This window comes from Microplitis demolitor, chromosome 2 (assembly GCF_026212275.2).
Source record: "Microplitis demolitor isolate Queensland-Clemson2020A chromosome 2, iyMicDemo2.1a, whole genome shotgun sequence".
Classification (NCBI taxonomy): domain Eukaryota; kingdom Metazoa; phylum Arthropoda; class Insecta; order Hymenoptera; family Braconidae; genus Microplitis; species Microplitis demolitor.
The window spans coordinates 4,753,708-4,772,691 of NC_068546.1; the positions used below are offsets into that span (position 1 = coordinate 4,753,708).

Sequence of the window (18,984 nt, forward strand, 5' to 3'; positions counted from 1 at the left end):
TTTTTCATGAAAAAATGGTCAGTCGAATTCTCATCCGAATCATTCTCATTCTGCAGAACATTGAAAATTTTCTCAACCAATTTTCAAACGAATTTATTTCCGCATAGAAGGCAGTATCGTATTGTCAAATATCAATGGCCTATTACTTAATTAAAAAATAAATTAATGAGTAAAACATAAAATGAATAATTTAATAAATTAATGAAATAAATATACAAGTTATCTGATAAATTATAATGTTTGAGACGGAATAAATATATCGATGGTTGAAATTTTATTATTATATGTACGGTGAGAATCTTAATTAATGTGCAAGTATCCCATCATTAATACATGCTTGTGTCCCATTCAATTAAAATCGCACTGGGACTGCGATACGAATACCAACGGCGACTTCGACGGTGGGCAACGCTCATCATTAATTCTAGTTCTTTGTAATAATAAATATAAATACATATATACATATATATACATCAGTTGTTGAGTTAAATAAACCCTAAAGCATTGTAATTAATTGCCAAGTAAAAAATTCACATCTTTTATTTTAATCTGACGTACATTATTTTTATTTTGTTTATTTATTTGTAAATACATAATTTATCAAGGATTAAATTATCGTAAGCTTTAGACAAATCAGTTATATTATTAAAGTCACTATTAATTATATTTAATTACTTTTAGATTTTTAGAAAAAAAAAAATTGTAATTTCACTTTTTAATTTAATTTTCAAAAATTATTCATTCAGTAGTAAATTGCCTCAGATTACTCTTTTTGGGCTCATTTTCTTCAAAATTTTATGCTCTACAAATTTTGTCTGATAAAATTTTTCCATATTTTCAACCATTTCCGAGTTATATATAAAAATAAATCAGAAAAATAAAATTCGATGATATTTTTCCAAATCGAAATTAGGTACATTTTCATAATTCCATAATTCAGTAATGAATTGCCCCAGATGACTTTTTTTGGACTCATTTTCTTTGAAATTTTATGCTCTACAAATTTTGTCTGATAAAATTTTTTCATATTTTGCACCATTTCCAAGATATTCATAAAAATATATCAAAAAACCATTCCGACGATTCTTAACCAAATCGAAAATAGTTAAATTTTCAAAATTCAATAACTCAGTAACAAATTTCCCAGGATGACTCTTTTTGGGCTCATTTTCTTTAAAATTTTATGCTCTACAAATTTTGTCTGATAAAATTTTCTCATATTTTGCAGCATTTCCAAGATATTCCTAAAAATATGACAAACAAATTTCGACGATTTTTTTCCAAATCAAAATTAGTGACATTTTCAAAACTCAATAACTCAGTAACAAATTATCCAAAGTGGCTTTTCTTGGACTCAAATTTTTCAAAATTTTATGCTCTACAAATTTTGTCTGATAAAATTTTCTCATATTTTCCATCATTTCCAAGATATTCATAAAAATATATCAAAAAACCATTCCGACGATTCTTAACAAAATCTGAATTAGTAAAACCTGAAAAAATTCATACCTTAGCTACAAATAACCCTACTGACCTCTCCCAGCGTTCAAACTCTTCAGAATAAACCCCTCTAAAAATTTCCCTTCTCTATTCTCATATTTCCATCCATTTTCCTGATACGAACCTAAAGCTCAAAACCTGCATTCCTTTCTCCCTCATCAATAATAAGTTAACAAAAAAAGCAGCAGAAAAAACAAACTCTTGAGCAAGGTTTAGCAAAAAGTTAAATATATAAGTCATTGACACATGTGACTCAAGATGTAAACAGTTGAGTAAGGTCAGTAAAGTTGATTTAACACGCAAAGCAAAAAGTCACCCCTAAAATAGTCCAACAATGGCAGTGGAAATTTTTTCCACACCCTTTTGTAGCACGCGGAGGGCTCGATTCAACTAACCAAGTAAAAACTCACCCTACCGACACATTCACTTCTGTCTGCATTCATATATATACATATATATAGACCATTAACTTGCTCTTATTTTTTTTTTTTTCATGACATTAAATATTGAGATAAAAACTAGAAAAGAGACAAATCTCGGGTTCAATCCAACCAAGGGCATAAAGGAATTACAGAGGAAGATTTTAGTCATGGACTTGGTCTAGATCTTAGACTTGGACCAGGACTCGTTCTCGTTCTCGGTCTCGGTCTTGGTCTTGGTCTTGGTATTGGACGTGGATTTAAACTATAAATTGGCAAAATCTTTCCTATTTATACTGATACTGATACCCAGTGATGATCGTCGGCGATGTCCTAACAAGTAGCTGGTAAGAACGACTACCCCGTGCTTTGTAGAAGAAGACAAACAATCTCTTGCTCTTGCTGAGACATCCTCTGTAATGGTTGCTCAGAGCAAGAAAAACCTCGACACGCTTTTTCGGCCAATAAGGGGAGAGTACAAGAAGTTCAAGGTCGTGGGTTATGGTTATATAGATGTACTTGGTTAAAGGGGCCATTTTTTTTGCGAGACACTACTGACACACTTGGGCTGAAAGTTTTATAAATCTTCATTTTTTATGCCGCCTTTTCATTTTTATTTGAAAGTTGTCGCGGTAAAATGGGTGTACCCTAAAATTTTGTCCTCTACAAATTTACCCCTTATGAATTTTTGCGTAACTTTGATTCCTAGGGAGATATCTTCATATATTTGAAAAAATAACTTAAATTTTTGGAAAAATATATTTTTGGTAAAGGATTAAAAATTTATATCTCAAGGACTATTGGTCCTAGAAACTTGATCCTGGGTCGACCCTTTGTAGAATTTGATGCTCTACAAATTAAGTCCTTATAAATTTTATCGTATCTCTTATCATTTTCAAGTTATCAATGAAAATATATCAAAATTCTGAAAATTTCCAAATTTTACTTAAGTTTATAACTAGACTTCAAAAATTCATAACTCCGAAATGAATGATCCTAGAAACCTGGTTTTGGTCTCATTCTCTTTAGAATCTAATCCTCTAAAACTTTAGTACCAGCGACTTTTCTCATATTTCCACCCGTTTTCAAATTATCACCGAAAAACAGCCGTGACAGAATTCAAATTTCCAAAGCCCAAATTTTTTATGAACATTCAAAGCTCTATAACTTCCGAGTTTCTGGGCCTACAGAGCTCGCTCACAGCTCATTCTCTTCAGAATCAAATCCTCTACAAATTAACTCCTTATAAAATTTCCCATATCTCTTATCGTTTCCAAGTTATCCGGCTCCATAGCAATTAAATGATAGTAGAATCCAAAAAAATGAGTTTAAATTTAATTACCAATTGATAAATATTTAGTTAAAATAAAAATTTTAAAGAGCGGTAACGATAAGAATGCGAAAAGAAGTTGCTGGATAAAGTAAGAAGCGATTTATCAATTAGGAGTTTCTAGTTTTGTCTGGATTCCATCAAGAAATTCCAATGATCCGAGCAAAACTTCAACATCGTCATATTTTTCCAGTCTTCGGTCTCCAGTTTTCAGATCGCAGACTCAGACTCCAGAGAATTCTTGGCATTGCATCCAAGATGTCGCATAAATTAATTCACAAAATAATCATCAAGTTTTCTTGCAAAAAAATGTTCAAAAGATTTTTCAAAATTTTATTTTGTATGATTTAGTGATGATTTTTTTTTTTTTTTTTTCAAAAATTGATAGAGCAACAATAAGTTGATTGGAATGAACACGTGATATGAGATTGTTAATATATATTCGATGAGATTGGCTGTCGAGAATAAAAAGCATGATCGTCGTTTGATGGCGTCACCGAGACTCGTATCTGGGGAATTTCAGGGACCTTTTTGCCGGCAACAACACACGGGATAGATAGATTTAATGAAAGACAACAGTTGAGAGTTAAATGTATATCGCTGTTAAGAATTCTAAGGCAATAAGCATTCAACCAGTCTCTTTATATATATATATATATATATATATATATAAATGTATATGTATGCAGACCGCAAACGGCAAAGTTAAAACTCACTTCTTTAGTTCTTTGTTGCAGCTTAAACTTTTGCTGCAGCTTCGGTACCATCGCCGGCACCATCAGTATCAGTATCAGTAGCAACTGCTGAAGCCAATTTACAATAATTGTCATTCCTAAGATCGATTGGTTTTCGATTCTTTATATTGCTTACTATATATTTTTATATATGTATATATTTATACATATAAGTATGTATGTATGTATTTGATACTAATAATTATTATGGTGACTTGATATTTTATTTAGGTTTTTAAAAATCAGATTTTTTTAATTTTAAATTTGAAAATTTTTTCCCGCTCTTTGAAGTAGAAAATAAATTTTTTTTAATTTATTTGAAAATTAAAAAATTACATTCTTGAGAATTTTTTTTATATTTTTTCATATTTTAAGAATTTTTTTTTTCACAGATTTCAAAATTTTTTTTCCCGCTCTTTGAAGTAGAAAATAAATTTTTTTTAATTTATTTGGAAATTAAAAAATTAAATTCTTGAGGATTTTTTTTATATTTTTTAATATTTTAAGAATTTTTTTTTTTCACAGATTTCAAAATTTTTTTTTCCGCTCTTTGAAATATAAAAAAATTTTTTTTTAATTTATTTGAAAATTAAAAAATTAAATTCTTGAGAATTTTTTTTATATTTTTTCATATTTTAAGAATTTTTTTTTTCACAGATTTCAAAATTTTTTTTCCCGCTCTTTGAAGTAGAAAATAAATTTTTTTTAATTTATTTGAAAATTAAAAAATTAAATTCTTGAGGATTTTTTTTATATTTTTTAATATTTTAAGAATTTTTTTTTTCACAGATTTCAAAATTTTTTTTTCCGCTCTTTGAAATATAAAAAAATTTTTTTTTAATTTATTTGAAAATTAAAAAATTAAATTCTTGAGAATTTTTTTTATATTTTTTCATATTTTAAGAATTTTTTTTTTCACAGATCTCAAAATTTTTTTTCCCGCTCTTTGAAGTATAAAATAAATTTTTTTCAATTTATTTGAAAATTAAAAAATAATATTCTTGAAAACTTTGTCACAATTTTTCATATTTTAACAATTTTTTTCTTACAAATTTCAAAATTTTTTCCCGCTTTTCTTTAAACGACAAGAAAACTTTATAAAAATTTATTTAAAAATTAAAAAATCGAATCCTGGATAATTCTTTACTTATTTTATAAATTCTAACATTTTTTTTTATAAATTTTTTTACCAGATCCAATTTTTCAAAATTTCAAAATCTGACTAAAAATAAATTTTTTCCAATAGAATTTCATTTAAAAAATTAAAAAAAAAATTTATCTTTTATTAATCAAAGAATGCCAAAATTTTTACATTTCTAGTAATTCTTCAAAAATTACTTAAAAAATAAAATTTTTGACATTTCATGAAAAAATAAAAAATGATTTTTCTATTCGTTTCCTTCAGCTTAAAATATAATTACAAAAAAAAAGTCACTAGAGATTTTTCAGCTTTTATCATTCCAAAGTATCACTCAAAAAAAAATATTTAAATCAATAACACTAATGACTAAAAATAAATAAATGCAAAAAAAAACAAAATGTCATTCTATCCTCTATTTAAATTTAAATAAAACAAAAAAAGAAAATATAAAATATAAAATAATCCACCATTGCCAACGAAACACCCCAGGCACCTGGTGAAGCTTAAACAATTCCAGCAAAAGATCCAAGGAGGTGCATCCGAGCAAGAGGGAGCGAGGATCCACGAGAGGACACAAAGAGGATAACACACAGAAGGCGTTACCAGCAAATCCTATTGGCGGGAGTAACTGAGGATGTGGCCTCGCCTACCGCACGCGCGTTATTACAAAAAATACCAAACACACACATACACACTCACCCTTATACATATATAAATATATATGTATCAAAGTAATGAGAAGACTGGGAACCCAAGTCGATACAGTAAGAAAATAAAACCTAAACTTTACTCATACCCCGAACTGAAGTCTCGTCATACTCGAATCTAAAACTCTCTGGAACCTAAAGCCTGAAATTTCATATCGAATCTTGATGCTGATACCAGTCTAGAGTTTAGTCTAGAGACTAGACTATAAAGAGAGTCTAGAGTCGTACCATTGAGTCTGACTAAAGGGGTTGAATTTCTTTTACTACTTAAACTTTAACAGCCGCCATGACAGTTTTCTTTTGCGTTTATTCTTATCTTGTTATACTATTGGTCATATATATGTGTAAGTAATATATATGACTTTTACTTTTATTTTATTTTACTTGAATCCTTTAAATTCAAGTCCATCAACTCCTCGAGTCTTTTATGCCGGCATTTTTTTTTAAATTCAAGATTTGTATCTTTTGATTTTTCGCGCTCATGACGGAATACAGGGGCGGGGGGGGGGGGGGAGACCATTTTTTTATAAAAAAAATTTACGTTAAACTTTTTGTCAATTTTTAAAAATAATTTTCTGGGCAAAATAAAATTTGGCGCGAACCAGCATTAAATTTAAAAAATGACCGGTCAAAATTTTTCGCGGGTCAATTGACGTCAATTGTCCAGACAATTTCTTTCTCTAACATCACTCATGTATATAGTTTGTAAAAAAATATGGGGTAAGTTGGTCAGTCTGAGTACTGCGACAATTTTTAAATTTTGACCAAAAAAAATTTTTAAGTGTGTCTGTCAGGAAACAAAAAAATTTGGTGACAGTAGAGCACTTCTACTTCGCGTTCGAGGTCTGCCATAATTCAATTTAAATTTTGCTATTTGATGAATTTAAAAAAAAAAAATACCGAAGCCAAGTTTGGAAGTTTTTTTGATTTTTTATGACAAATTTTTAAACACAAGGTCTAGAGATTGAAAATTTTTCCTCGAATTTTTCCAGTTTAAAAAATTGTCAGCTCAAAGTTCAAAGTCATCTTAAATTATCAGAGAAAATTAAAAAAAATTTTTTTTTTTTTTTTAAATAATTAATAAATTATTTAATTGAAGTTTAAATGTTTGGAATTAGTTTTGGAATTTTTATAAGTTTTCTAGTTACGAAGTAGGGTGTTGAGGTTTAGGCTGAGTCATTGTGACAATTAGACTACAAATAATTTTAAAATATCCATAAATAGTTTATGAAGAATTTTCAGGGCTAGGGTGAATTTAATAAAAATTTTACTCATTTCGTAAAATAAAATTATCAAAAAAAATTGATCCAGTGACGTAGACGTAGACCTTAATAACCCAAAACTTAGAAAAAAATCGAATAATAAAATAGTCGAGTTCCTCTTTGACTTTGTCCTGAATCCTAACCCTCTTATATATTTTCAGATCGTTAACAAAAACTAATCCAATGGGGTTTTATTAGCATTTGTAATTCGCCTATCGAATTAAAACTCCAGAAACTCATCTCCGTCCCTTTACAAACTCTCCCGCTGTGAAATAAATATTATTATTTTTTTGCTAAACCGATCGATGACAATTTATACATTTTTTTTTTTTTTTTTTTTTTTTTTTAATGATACTTTTATACGAACGATGATTAGCTTAATTAATAGTTCCTAAGGGTAATCGACTGGAGAAAACGTTTAAAGACAATATAATTCCTGTCACATCAATTTAACAATTATCGTACTCTAAAGTGCAATTAGCCTTCATTTTTTTTTTTTTTTTAATACAATAACACCAATTCTGTGTCATCGTTGTCTAAACGGCAGCTCTATTTTATTTTTAACTTAAACTCTCGATAATTTATTTCTATTTGTTACTGTGGGAAAATTTTCGCGCACTAGTACATCTATTAATAAACAATTGTACGAGATAAGTAATTGAGTTACAGCATTTTTAATTGATAATTTAATTTTTTTTATTTTTTTGTCCCATTTTCGAACGCGGGAACTGGAGGAATTTTTTTTTTTATTGGGAAAAAAATTATTAGACTTTTTTGGCGGAGAAAAGGTAAAGAATTTTAGGAATGGGTCCTTTTGAAAAGGACACCGTGCCGCTTTATTACGTATACAATTAGAGTGCATTCTTTATATTTTTAAAGTTTGTTTTTTTTTTATTTTTGGAATTATTAAATTATTGGGGTTTAATTTGCGATTAAGTTTATTTGCGATCAAAAATCAGCTGAAGATTTTTTTTAGACGTTTAATAAAATGCCGACAAATTGGAGAAAAAGATTTTTTAATTTTAAGGTCAGAAATATTTAAAAAATATTTTTTTAAAATTTATTTGCGATGCAAAAAAATCTACACTCATTTTTTACCGAAATTAATTTTGAATTTTCAAATCTTCAATAATTCGCCCCGCGCATTTTTGAGGTTCGAGGTTCGAATCCCGCACGCGGTATTTTTTCAAAAATTTTTTAACCGTTAGATTTTTAATTTACATTCAATTCATTTATTAACTGAATTCCAAACTCAAATTTTTGATAAATTAATAAATTTACACACTCAAAAAATTAAAATTTCAAATACTTATTTCCCGCCTTTTTTTTTTAAATGAAATTTTTTAGTTATTTTACAAAAACTCCAAAAATTGTCCCCAATTATAACAAAATATTTTTTTTCCCTATTTATTTCTCAAAATTTGAATCCATGCGCGCATTTCTGAGGTCCGAGATTCGAATCCCGCCCGCGGTATTTTTAAATCATTAGAAGTTTAATTTACATTCACTATTTATTAACCAAGTGCTCAAACTCGAGTTTTTGATTTTTTTGAGTTAATAAATTTACAAATTCAAAAATTCATATTTCCCGCCTTACTTCCTAAAAATTAATTATTTAATTTTTTAGTCATCAAAACTCAAAAAATTTGTCAAAAAAAATTTTTTTTTCTCTACAGTTTATTAAAAAAACTTTTCAAAAATAATTTCTCAAAATTAAAATCTTTCGTCTAACCTGAGGTCCTCGGTTCGAATCCTGTCCCAGTAAATTTTTATTTCTTCATTTTTTTTTTTTTTTTTTTTTTTTTCAAAAATTACTTTTTCCAAAATAATTTTTTATGCGATACTGACGTGAGCCAACTTGATAATTTTTGAATATTTAAAAAAATGATAAATTATAAAAAAAAAAATATTTCAAAAAATTGCACCTGTAGCTTTTTAAATTTTCTACATATGCATTTTTTTTTTTTTTTTTGCAATTTATTTGTTGAAAAAAAAAATCCAAATATTTTTAATTGTCTACTAACTTAAGAATCATTTTTTTATTTAAATAAAAATAAAAAAAAAAAAAAAAAAATTGAAATTAACGCGAATTCAAATTACACAAAGATTAAGAGCTTAAAGTAACAGAGAATGTTAAATGAGACATGGGATAGATGGGACATAAACGGACACTGAAATCTCGCGGCAAAATTTACTGATCCCTGGATATAAACTACAATTGCTTTTATATATAAATATGTATATATATGAAGAATAAATGAACTGTTCTCTAGGCCAGTGAAACATTTCGCGAACCAGCTAAAGATCCAACAAGCAAACGGTAGCAAAATCATACCAAAGAACCGCTAACTCTTTTATTTTTGTCTTCATCCTGCTTGCACTCAGTAATTTTCTAACTGACTAGACTCCAACTGCTGCCTTGTCTGTCTTTCATCTTTACTTTAAGCTGAGGACGAGGATGGGGATGAGGATGAGAACAGGACGATGAGGGAGAGAGGGATGGACTGTTTTGTTCTTTTACACGGGTACGAAAATTCATCTGGACCTTAGAGGCTGTAAAAGAGCAGCTTTATGAGTGTGAATAGAACCAGTCCAATTACAGGCCTTAATTTCAATGGGATAATTGCTTACGGGGGTGGGTGCTGTGTAATGCAGAAGCTAAATTTCTTTTAGATGTTATGTACTTTTGTTTATTTATTTTGAGACTAATCATTTTTATTTTTAGTCGAAATAATTAAGGATTTTGTTTTTTAATTTTTAAATACTTTAATTTAGTATAATTTTTTTTTGTAAGTAAGAGAGAGCTAGGGGTAAATGGGTGGCCTATGATTTTTTATACAGAAAAAATATAAGGGCAATTTGGGTCAGCGAAAATTGGGTACAAAAAATTTAGAAATTTGAAATCTGTCTTAAAAATTTCTATGTAAATAATTTAATTTGAATTTCGATAATTAATAAGAAAAAATAAATTTAACGATAAGGCTGAGCGAATAATAGATTGGGGATTGTGGAAATTTATTTTTATAATTTTTTTTGGGGGGCGATTTTGTTTCGATTTTGAATTTTTTTGTGACTGGGTCATATTGATACCGAATGTGGGAGCTAAAAAAAATTGTAGTGAAAATAAACTCACTGTTGACATATAGGTCTTAGGGGTCCTCCCTTACCCCCTACTTTATAGATTTAAATAGATAATTATCCGATTGCCAGCCTTATTAGTATAATTATGTTTTAAATTTATTGTTAAACTAAAATTTTAAAAATTCATATGATAATTTAATGACGTAAGGCGTGATAAATAAATTATTTTTCTTTCGGAAAATTATCACTCAATTGTGGGATGAATAATTTTTTGGAAGCCAAGTTCTTAAGGGGGATGACAAAATAATTAAACTGAAAGTAAATATTGTGTTTTATTTTTTGGGAAAATTGCCAGAGTTACAAGGACTCTATATATTTAAATAGATATTGTTTTATTAAAAAATAATGGCGAGCTAAAAGGCCTGAATTTAGGCGCCTCAGGTTGTAAATCAGCAAATAAACTTCATGTCCAAGAGTCATTCAGATAAATAATTAATTATAAAACTATTTGAGATAAAAACAAAAGATAAAACGTCCAACGCTCGTTGTCACTTTTATCGATAAATTTAAGTGAGGCCCCAAAATAAATATCATCCCTGTTATTTAAATAAACCAATCAGTGCTCGGCTTACACTTTATTTTATTATTTAAACAACAACAATATTAAAATATTTAAATAAAAACAGGACGAGTCGGGGCTAAATGGCCAGCGGTCAGATAAAATCGATTTATAATTATTTAAATTTAGTCAAACAATAACTCATTAAATAAAAGTATATTTATTTAAAATCTAAATCACCGAGGGCCTTAGAAGGAAATTAATAAAATATAAATATTGTAATTTATGTTTTTTTTTTAACGGAAAGACGGATCGGTAGCGGTCATATTCAGACACACAAATAAATAATCTGCCGGGACTTTTATTTGTTTGTTAAATAAAATCAACAGCAACTCGTTTATTAATTAAATAAATAATTATTAAAAATAAACGCGCCATCTTCCGGTTTCTCCCATCAGCTCTATTTAAATAATTATTTATTCTCCCAATTCACCTCTCGCTCGCAATATTCATTAAACCTAATATAGTATTTAAACTTTATTTATTAAAAAAAAAAGGGATTTTCGGTGAATAAAAATCGGCGGGATAGTTAAATAAAAGTTAAAAGTTTGATGACATGCCGAAGGTGTTTGACGAGTAAGAGTACACAAGGATACATGTATAAACGATGATAAAAATAAAATAAATCTGAATAAAAAAAGTAATATAAGAAGGCGAATAAGAATAAGGAGAGAAGAAAAGATTCGCTGTTCGTGGAATGACGTTTTCAATTCGCGTCGCGGGTATTTTTTGTAATTAATCTTTAGACTACTCGCGGGACGCGGGGCTCGGGTGGGGAATGGGTGAGCAAAAGACAAGGACAGACAGGAGCGTGCACTAGGTTCTGTGTCTTTCTGTCTTTGGGATCACCGAGCCTTCGTGGAAGCTAAATGGAAAGAGGTACAAGCGAGAGGGGAAGAGCCAAAGACCGGGAGTGAGTGAGCAGCAGCAACAGCAGAAACAGGAGCTAAAGGAAGACTACAACAAGGAGAAGAAGAAAGAGAAGAGCAATAAGAGAGACCAGTCTGGGTTGTAGCGCAGAGCTCTCTGTGTATCTGGTTTTTGCGGGCGTCAGATGACAGTCGCTTATTTACCGGGCAACCGGCAGTAGCTACGCTCTAGCGGCCATCTTGCTCAAGATCCACTGACTTAAGAAGGTACTTGGTGAAAAAGCATAAGAGTAAAGAGTAAGGCGATGCCTGGGATTCCCCTTTGTCCTTTTTCTATCCGCAACTTAACTCTTTAGCTTACATCCCTTACCTCAAACTCATTTCTAAATACATATTTTTAATCTATAATTATTACTATTATTATTATTTCTGTTTTTATTAAGACCTTGGGAATTTTGAAAAATTGCACTTATAGTTCATCAAATTTTCTACATGTGCATTTTTTTATAATATTTTTTTTTTAATTATTTATGTGTTAAAAAAATTTATTTAAATTTAAAATGTCTGAGTTTTTAAAAAATTACAGTATGGAGTAAATAGAGATTTTTTTCAGCTGTGATTTTAGAGTCGATTCTATTTCAGTCCACATTTACTCTGATCTAGAGTTTTGATATTAAAATAAATTTCTATTCGGAGTTAATTTTACTCCAAGGGATGAAAATTTAAATTGACTCCGCATTCACTTTGAACTTCATGCAAGTTCACTATACGAATTTTTTGCAGTAATTATTTTGTTCTAAGTCTAAATTTAAATTATAGCGGGAATGTATTGGATAATTTTAGGAATTAAGCTGAAGTTACTTAGCAGTTTTTGGATTTTTTTTTTCAATGTATCAATTCCAAAAAAATAAAAACTAAAAAAATGCACATGTAGAAAATTAAAAAATCTATAAGTGCAATTTTTTCAAAAAATTTTTTTTTTTTATTATTGATTCAAAATTAAAATCAAAAAAATAATCGGAGGGCGATGAACTTCAGTATAATTTCTAGGACTAACAGAAATTAATTTATACTACATCAATTCCAAAAAAATAAAAACTAAAAAAATGCACATGTAGAAAATTAAAAAATCTATAAGTGCAATTTTTTCAAAAATTTTTTTTTTTTTATTATTGATCCAAAATTAAAATCAAAAAAATAATCCGAGGGCGATGAACTTCTGTATAATTTCTAGGACTAACAGAAATTAATTTATACTACATCAGTCACAAAAAAATAAAAACTAAAAAAATGCACATGTAGAAAATTAAAAAATCTATAAGCGCAATTTTTTCAAATATTTTTTTTTTTTATTACTTATCGTTTAAAAAAAATCCAAAAGATATCGGACGGCAATGAACATCAGTATAATTTTCAGGACCAAATAGAAATTTATTTATACGATGCTTCTAAAATACCCATCTAATTCCATCTGTTGATTAAATTAAAAATAATTTAGAATTTTATTTATATTTAGTTGATACTTTCAATTAAAATAAATTAGGCCGGCATTAAAAAACTAAAAATACATCAATAGAAATGGTAAAAAAACTTTTTCTTTCGAAATTTCCATATGAAAAATTTTGATACTGTCTTGGTAATAAAATTAATTCATATTCCGCGGTCAATAATAAGAAACTAAAGATCACGAGATGTCAATTAAAATTTTGATCAATTTTGTCTGACAATTTGTCACCGAGTAATAGAGATTTGAAAACTAGACTTTCCGGGTGCAGATGTACGGATGTACGGACTCGAGATATCTCGGAAATGAATCATAGGATTTAGATAATTGGGGTCACAAATTTCATTGGGTATCAATATTTAGTGCTCGCATAATTTTTCAACCAAACTGATAAATTTTTTTGAAAAAAAAATTTGAAAATTAAAAAAGAGTAAATAAATAAATCAGAGGAAAAATTTTCAGTCTCATTTATTTTTAAGTATCATTGATGGTTAAAATAAAAAAATAATAAAATAATAGGACTTATTAGTCAGGATTAGATAATGCGGGTCGAGTTTGTAAAGTTACCGAAGCTGATGAGGGGAAACGAAAAACAAATTATGGGTAAAAACATTCTTCTACCCGTCTCTCATTCGTAAGGATTACAAACGTATAAAAACATTGCATATATATATATATATATATATTTGTAAAAGTAACACGTAGACAAGAGATTTAAAAAAAAATAAGTAACACGAAAAATTCTTAAGGATTGAAATTAATTAGTAGATTTTAAATCTCATTAGCAATTAAATACATATACATATATATACATATACTATGATTAAATTATTATTACTGTACATTAACATTTAATTAATTAGCTAAAAATAGTATTAATAATTAAAAGAGATTACTTTGTATGTTTGTATATATATTTAATGTACTGACAGGAAGTCTTAGTAAATACAAAGGGTATTCTTACTTTATGTATATACATATATATATATAGTACATTGAATATTTTCTAGTGTTATATACATATATTCTATCCAAGTATGAGTAAGTACGATTGGTAGATATAGATGCTTTGTTTAATTAAATGTATGCCAATTAACAGTGAATATATATAAATATATATATATATATATATGAGGGTGGCTGGAATACGTCGGTAGTACCTGGAAAAATTCAAAATTTTTGAGCGACGTTTAAATATTTGAACTATGGGCTAAAATTTTCACATTTTGCAAAATTATTTTTCAAATTTCAAAAAGGCGGGAAAAATTTCAAATCTGTAGAAAAAATTCGCAGACTATTCAAAATGATGAAGAAATTATCAAGAATTTTGTTTTTTAGTTTTTAAATAAATTTTGAATTTTTTTGTTTTTTAAATTAAAAAAGCGGGAAAAAATTTAAATTCAAATAATTTTTCAAAATTTAGAATGTTCGCTAAGTTTAAACTCAATTATAATTTTTCTGCACAAAAAAAAAGTATTTTTGCCAAGAAAAATTTTGCACTATAAATAGAAAAAAGAAATTTTTAGGGCGAATATAGTTTTTATTAAATGATAAAAATTTAGGAAGAATTTATTTGAACTTATTGATTATTACACTGAAAAAAATAAATAAATTGAGAATTATAATTGAGTGTATAGATTTTATATAGATTTAGTTAATGTATCTTGTGTTTATATTTTTAAGGCGAGATGTTTAAAGTTGTAAATGAGCCGGCAATGACTTGGAAGTTTGGAGATGAGACATCAGACTCGATAAGTATAGATTGAATTTTAATTATGTTTTTTAAAAAATTTATATGTTTACTAGGGATACATTTATTTTATATTTAATAAATTAGATAGATTAAACTGAAAGTAAATATTGTTTTTTATTTTTTGGGTAAATTGCCAGAGTTACAAGGACTCTATATAATTAAATAGATGTTGTTTTATTAAAAAATAATGGCGAGTTAAAAGGCCTGAATTTAGGCGCCTCAGGTTGTAAATCAGCAAATAAACTTCATGTCCAAGAGTCATTCAGATAAATAATTAATTATAAAACTATTTGAGATAAAAACAAAAGATAAAACGTCCAACGCTCGTTGTCACTTTTATCGATAAATTTAAATGAGGCCCCAAAATAAATATCATCCCCGTTATTTAAATAAACCAATCAGTGCTCGGCTTACACTTTATTTTATTATTTAAACAACAACAATATTAAAATATTTAAATAAAAACAGGACGAGTCGGGGCTAAATGGCCAGCGGTCAGATAAAATCGATTTATAATTATTTAAATTTAGTCAAACAATAACTCATTAAATAAAAGTATATTTATTTAAAATCTAAATCACCGAGGGCCTTAGAAGGAAATTAATAAAATATAAATATTGTAATTTATGTTTTTTTTTTAACGAAAAGACGGATCGGTAGCGGTCATATTCAGACACACAAATAAATAATGTGCCGGGACTTTTATTTGTTTGTTAAATAAAATCAACAGCAACTCGTTTATTAATTAAATAAATAATTATTAAAAATAAACGCGCCATCTTCCGGTTTCTCCCATCAGCTCTATTTAAATAATTATTTATTCTCCCAATTCACCTCTCGCTCGCAATATTTATTAATCCCAAAATAACATCTCAATAAACAAAAAACCTCATGTCAATTGGTATGCACAGTTAAATATATTAACTACTAAAGTATAATTAAAAGTTATCATTATCGTCTCATTAATGAAAAAAGTAATAAATTAGTTGTTGAATGTTTTATAAGTATAAAAATAAATGAAGTTGTGAAAAGAGACGATAGTAGATATCTATCAAAAGTATACATATATATTAAATACCAAACTTACCTTAACCATCTTACCCCTCCCCAATCAAATAAGAAAATCCCATATTCATTTAGTTTCTTTTTATTTAAACTCTGTACACAATATCTCCGACTTTTTTACAAACATAATATAAAAATTATATAAATCGTTATACATTATTATCATAATCAATAATGCTATTTAATGATAACACTTTTACTCTTGTAATGAGTTTAAAAATTTTAAAATCTCTCCATTACCAAATTTATTTACTTCATTACTAATAAACTTGCTAATGAACACAAATACTATCAACATTAAATATAAAACTGTATTTAGTTCGCTTGGAAGATATAAATTTTTTTTTTTACTTCGGTAGAAAAAAGAATAAAAACTATTTTAATTCATTAATTAAATTAATAAATTTGTTCCATGACATTTTTTTTTCCTAATTACTCTATCTCATATATATATATATATATATATATATATATATATATATATATATATATATATAACTATTTTACTTAAAAGCGTACAAAAATATTTAATATTTCTTCTTTAATCAATTAATCACTTCATTAATTTATTAATTAATTAAATTAATTATTTTATTCTCTAGTATATTAATTTTTAAATTATATTATCATGATTATTATTATTAGTATTGTTAAAATAATTATTATTATTGATAGATCCATTCGTGTATTGATCAACTGGACACTAACTCTGTGCCTGTAAAAAAAAAAAAAAAACAATTATTTTTTCTTATTTCATATATATATATATATATATATATATATATATATATATATATATATATATATAATAAAATCAAGTCTAGTCGAAAGTAATAAAACTAAAAGTAGAACTTGTAGTAGAGCAGTCACTCATTGTAACAAACTACGATATATTTTCGGTTGGCTGCTTCAATTCTTCACAGACGTATATACACATGTATTTGTATATATTTATATATTATTTTCAGACCTCGTAATACTGTTTTATGTGACGTCAACAATCGATATTTCACATGCAAGTTTTTAAATTCGTTTGAAGTCATCGTTTTCTTGATTATTTTCAGTGCATTGATATCGCGTGTCGATGCATGTTTTTTTACTATTCTACGGGTTATTTTATCAACTATTTAATTATTTTTTTTTTATAATCATCATACATGGAAAAAAATAGAGGTACTGGTTACTGTTCTGCTTAGTGATCGACTATTTTAACAGTCAAGTATGTCAAAGATAATTATCGTAGGAATTTGGTATAATTTAGATGAATGTCAATTTGGCGGCATAATTTGAAAAATTGAAGTATAACTTTTTAATATGAATGCTATGTAAAGATATATTGTATGAAATTTTTCAAAATATTGAATTGGAATGAAATTTAAAAAATTTTCAAAATTCACTATGAAATTTTTTTGTTAAAAACTAAAATTACTTTTGGATAATTGTGAGTTTATTAGTCTTGCTACATAAATATATATATATATATATATATATATATATATATATATATATATATATATATATATATATATATATATACTTTTTTATTTATAAAAACCATATTTTGTAACTTTTTCGAGTTTTTTTTATTGCGCAGAAAAAAAAATTATCGTAATTTAATTCTTAATTTTTTTTTTTTTTTTTTTTTTTTTTTTTTTTTTTTCAATTATTCATAGAGGTAAAAATGATTGTAATTAAAAATTAATTTGTGACGTAAAACATTAATTATTTAAAAATTAAAAATAATTTTTAATAAAAATACTGTAGTAATTGGTTTTGTTAAAGGCTATAATTAGCATTGTTTGAGAATACATTAAAAAAAATTTTTTTTTACTTAAAAAAAAAAAAAAATAAATAAATAAAAATTATAAAAGAAAATAAAATGAAATAGCTGCTGGCGCTAAGCCTGAGGGTTAATATAAACCTGCCAATGTGCTGGCAAAATTGGGTACTAAAAATACATCTTGCCTTTTCTAAACTAAACCTACACCTTGTCTATATATATAAGTATATATGTATATGTATGAAGAAGTGAAAAAAAAAAAGAATGAGAGTAAAAGATCATCAATACAACCCCCTCGGCACCTTGGATCGTTTAAACATACCGCTAACTTGATTGTTTGCCGACTGTGTAGACCCTTTCGTTTTGTTTTCTCGTAAAAATATCTACGTGCCCTTGAGGGTCAATGAGCTCAGCTATAATAGTTGCACAAGTGAAAATAATCATAATCTACATCAGTATTTTACAAAAACGAATAATAGACATTTTCAAAAATTTGAATTTGAACAAAGTCATGACAGTTTGTGACTCAGTGAAAGTTTTATTATCAGCTGCTTATAATTTTTTCAATATAAATGTCTAAATATCAGACCTATACTCACTATCTACTAGTAATATAATTTACTGCAAATTTTATACAGTTTGATTCATAAAATAACCCGCAAACTGGGAAAAATGTATGCATTGACGCGCGATGTCAATGCACTAAAAATAATCGAGAAAACGATGATTTCAACCGAATTTAAAAACTTGAATGTGAAATATCAATTGTTGACGTCAAATAGAACACTACTACGAGGTCTGAAAATGAAATATATAAATATATACATGTATGTATATATTTGAGTATTGAAGGAAATAAATTATTTTGTTTATCGTAACAAGATAATTCAAAAGTAATAAAAAAAAATTGTTGGACGGTTGTTTTCAACGCCTCGGATGCAGTCATTTGTACCTCGAGCTAGTAAATTATTCCTCAGTACCAACGATAATGTAATAATAAGTATAAGTTTGAGGTTTAAAGTATAAAAGAGGAGAGAGAATGAGATTATCCTGAATCCAGGAGGTTTAACACGACCGAGGGCTAACTTGTGGATGTTGAGTATTTTAGTGTAGGATATAGAGGAGTGTAGAGAGTCAGTGACTGACTATTATGTCGTTTCGAGACGAGCCTCTCACTTCAGAACCCTCGAGCAGTTCACTACCATGAGAAGATTTTTTCG

At 27.3% G+C, this 18,984-nt stretch overlaps 1 protein-coding gene across 2 annotated transcripts in view; it reads right to left on the minus strand.

Annotated features, from left to right (window-relative positions):
* Window positions 1–16,503: 16,503 nt before the first annotated feature.
* Window positions 16,504–18,984, minus strand: part of LOC103580194 (ubiquitin carboxyl-terminal hydrolase 48) — a 50,799-nt gene continuing 48,318 nt past the window's right edge. For both annotated transcript variants that reach the window (XM_053743136.1, XM_053743137.1), the window contains exon 11: window positions 16,504–16,699. In XM_053743136.1, the coding sequence (XP_053599111.1) occupies window positions 16,677–16,699 (23 nt within the window). In that variant the 3' untranslated portion in view covers window positions 16,504–16,676. The remainder of the gene's footprint in view (window positions 16,700–18,984) is intronic.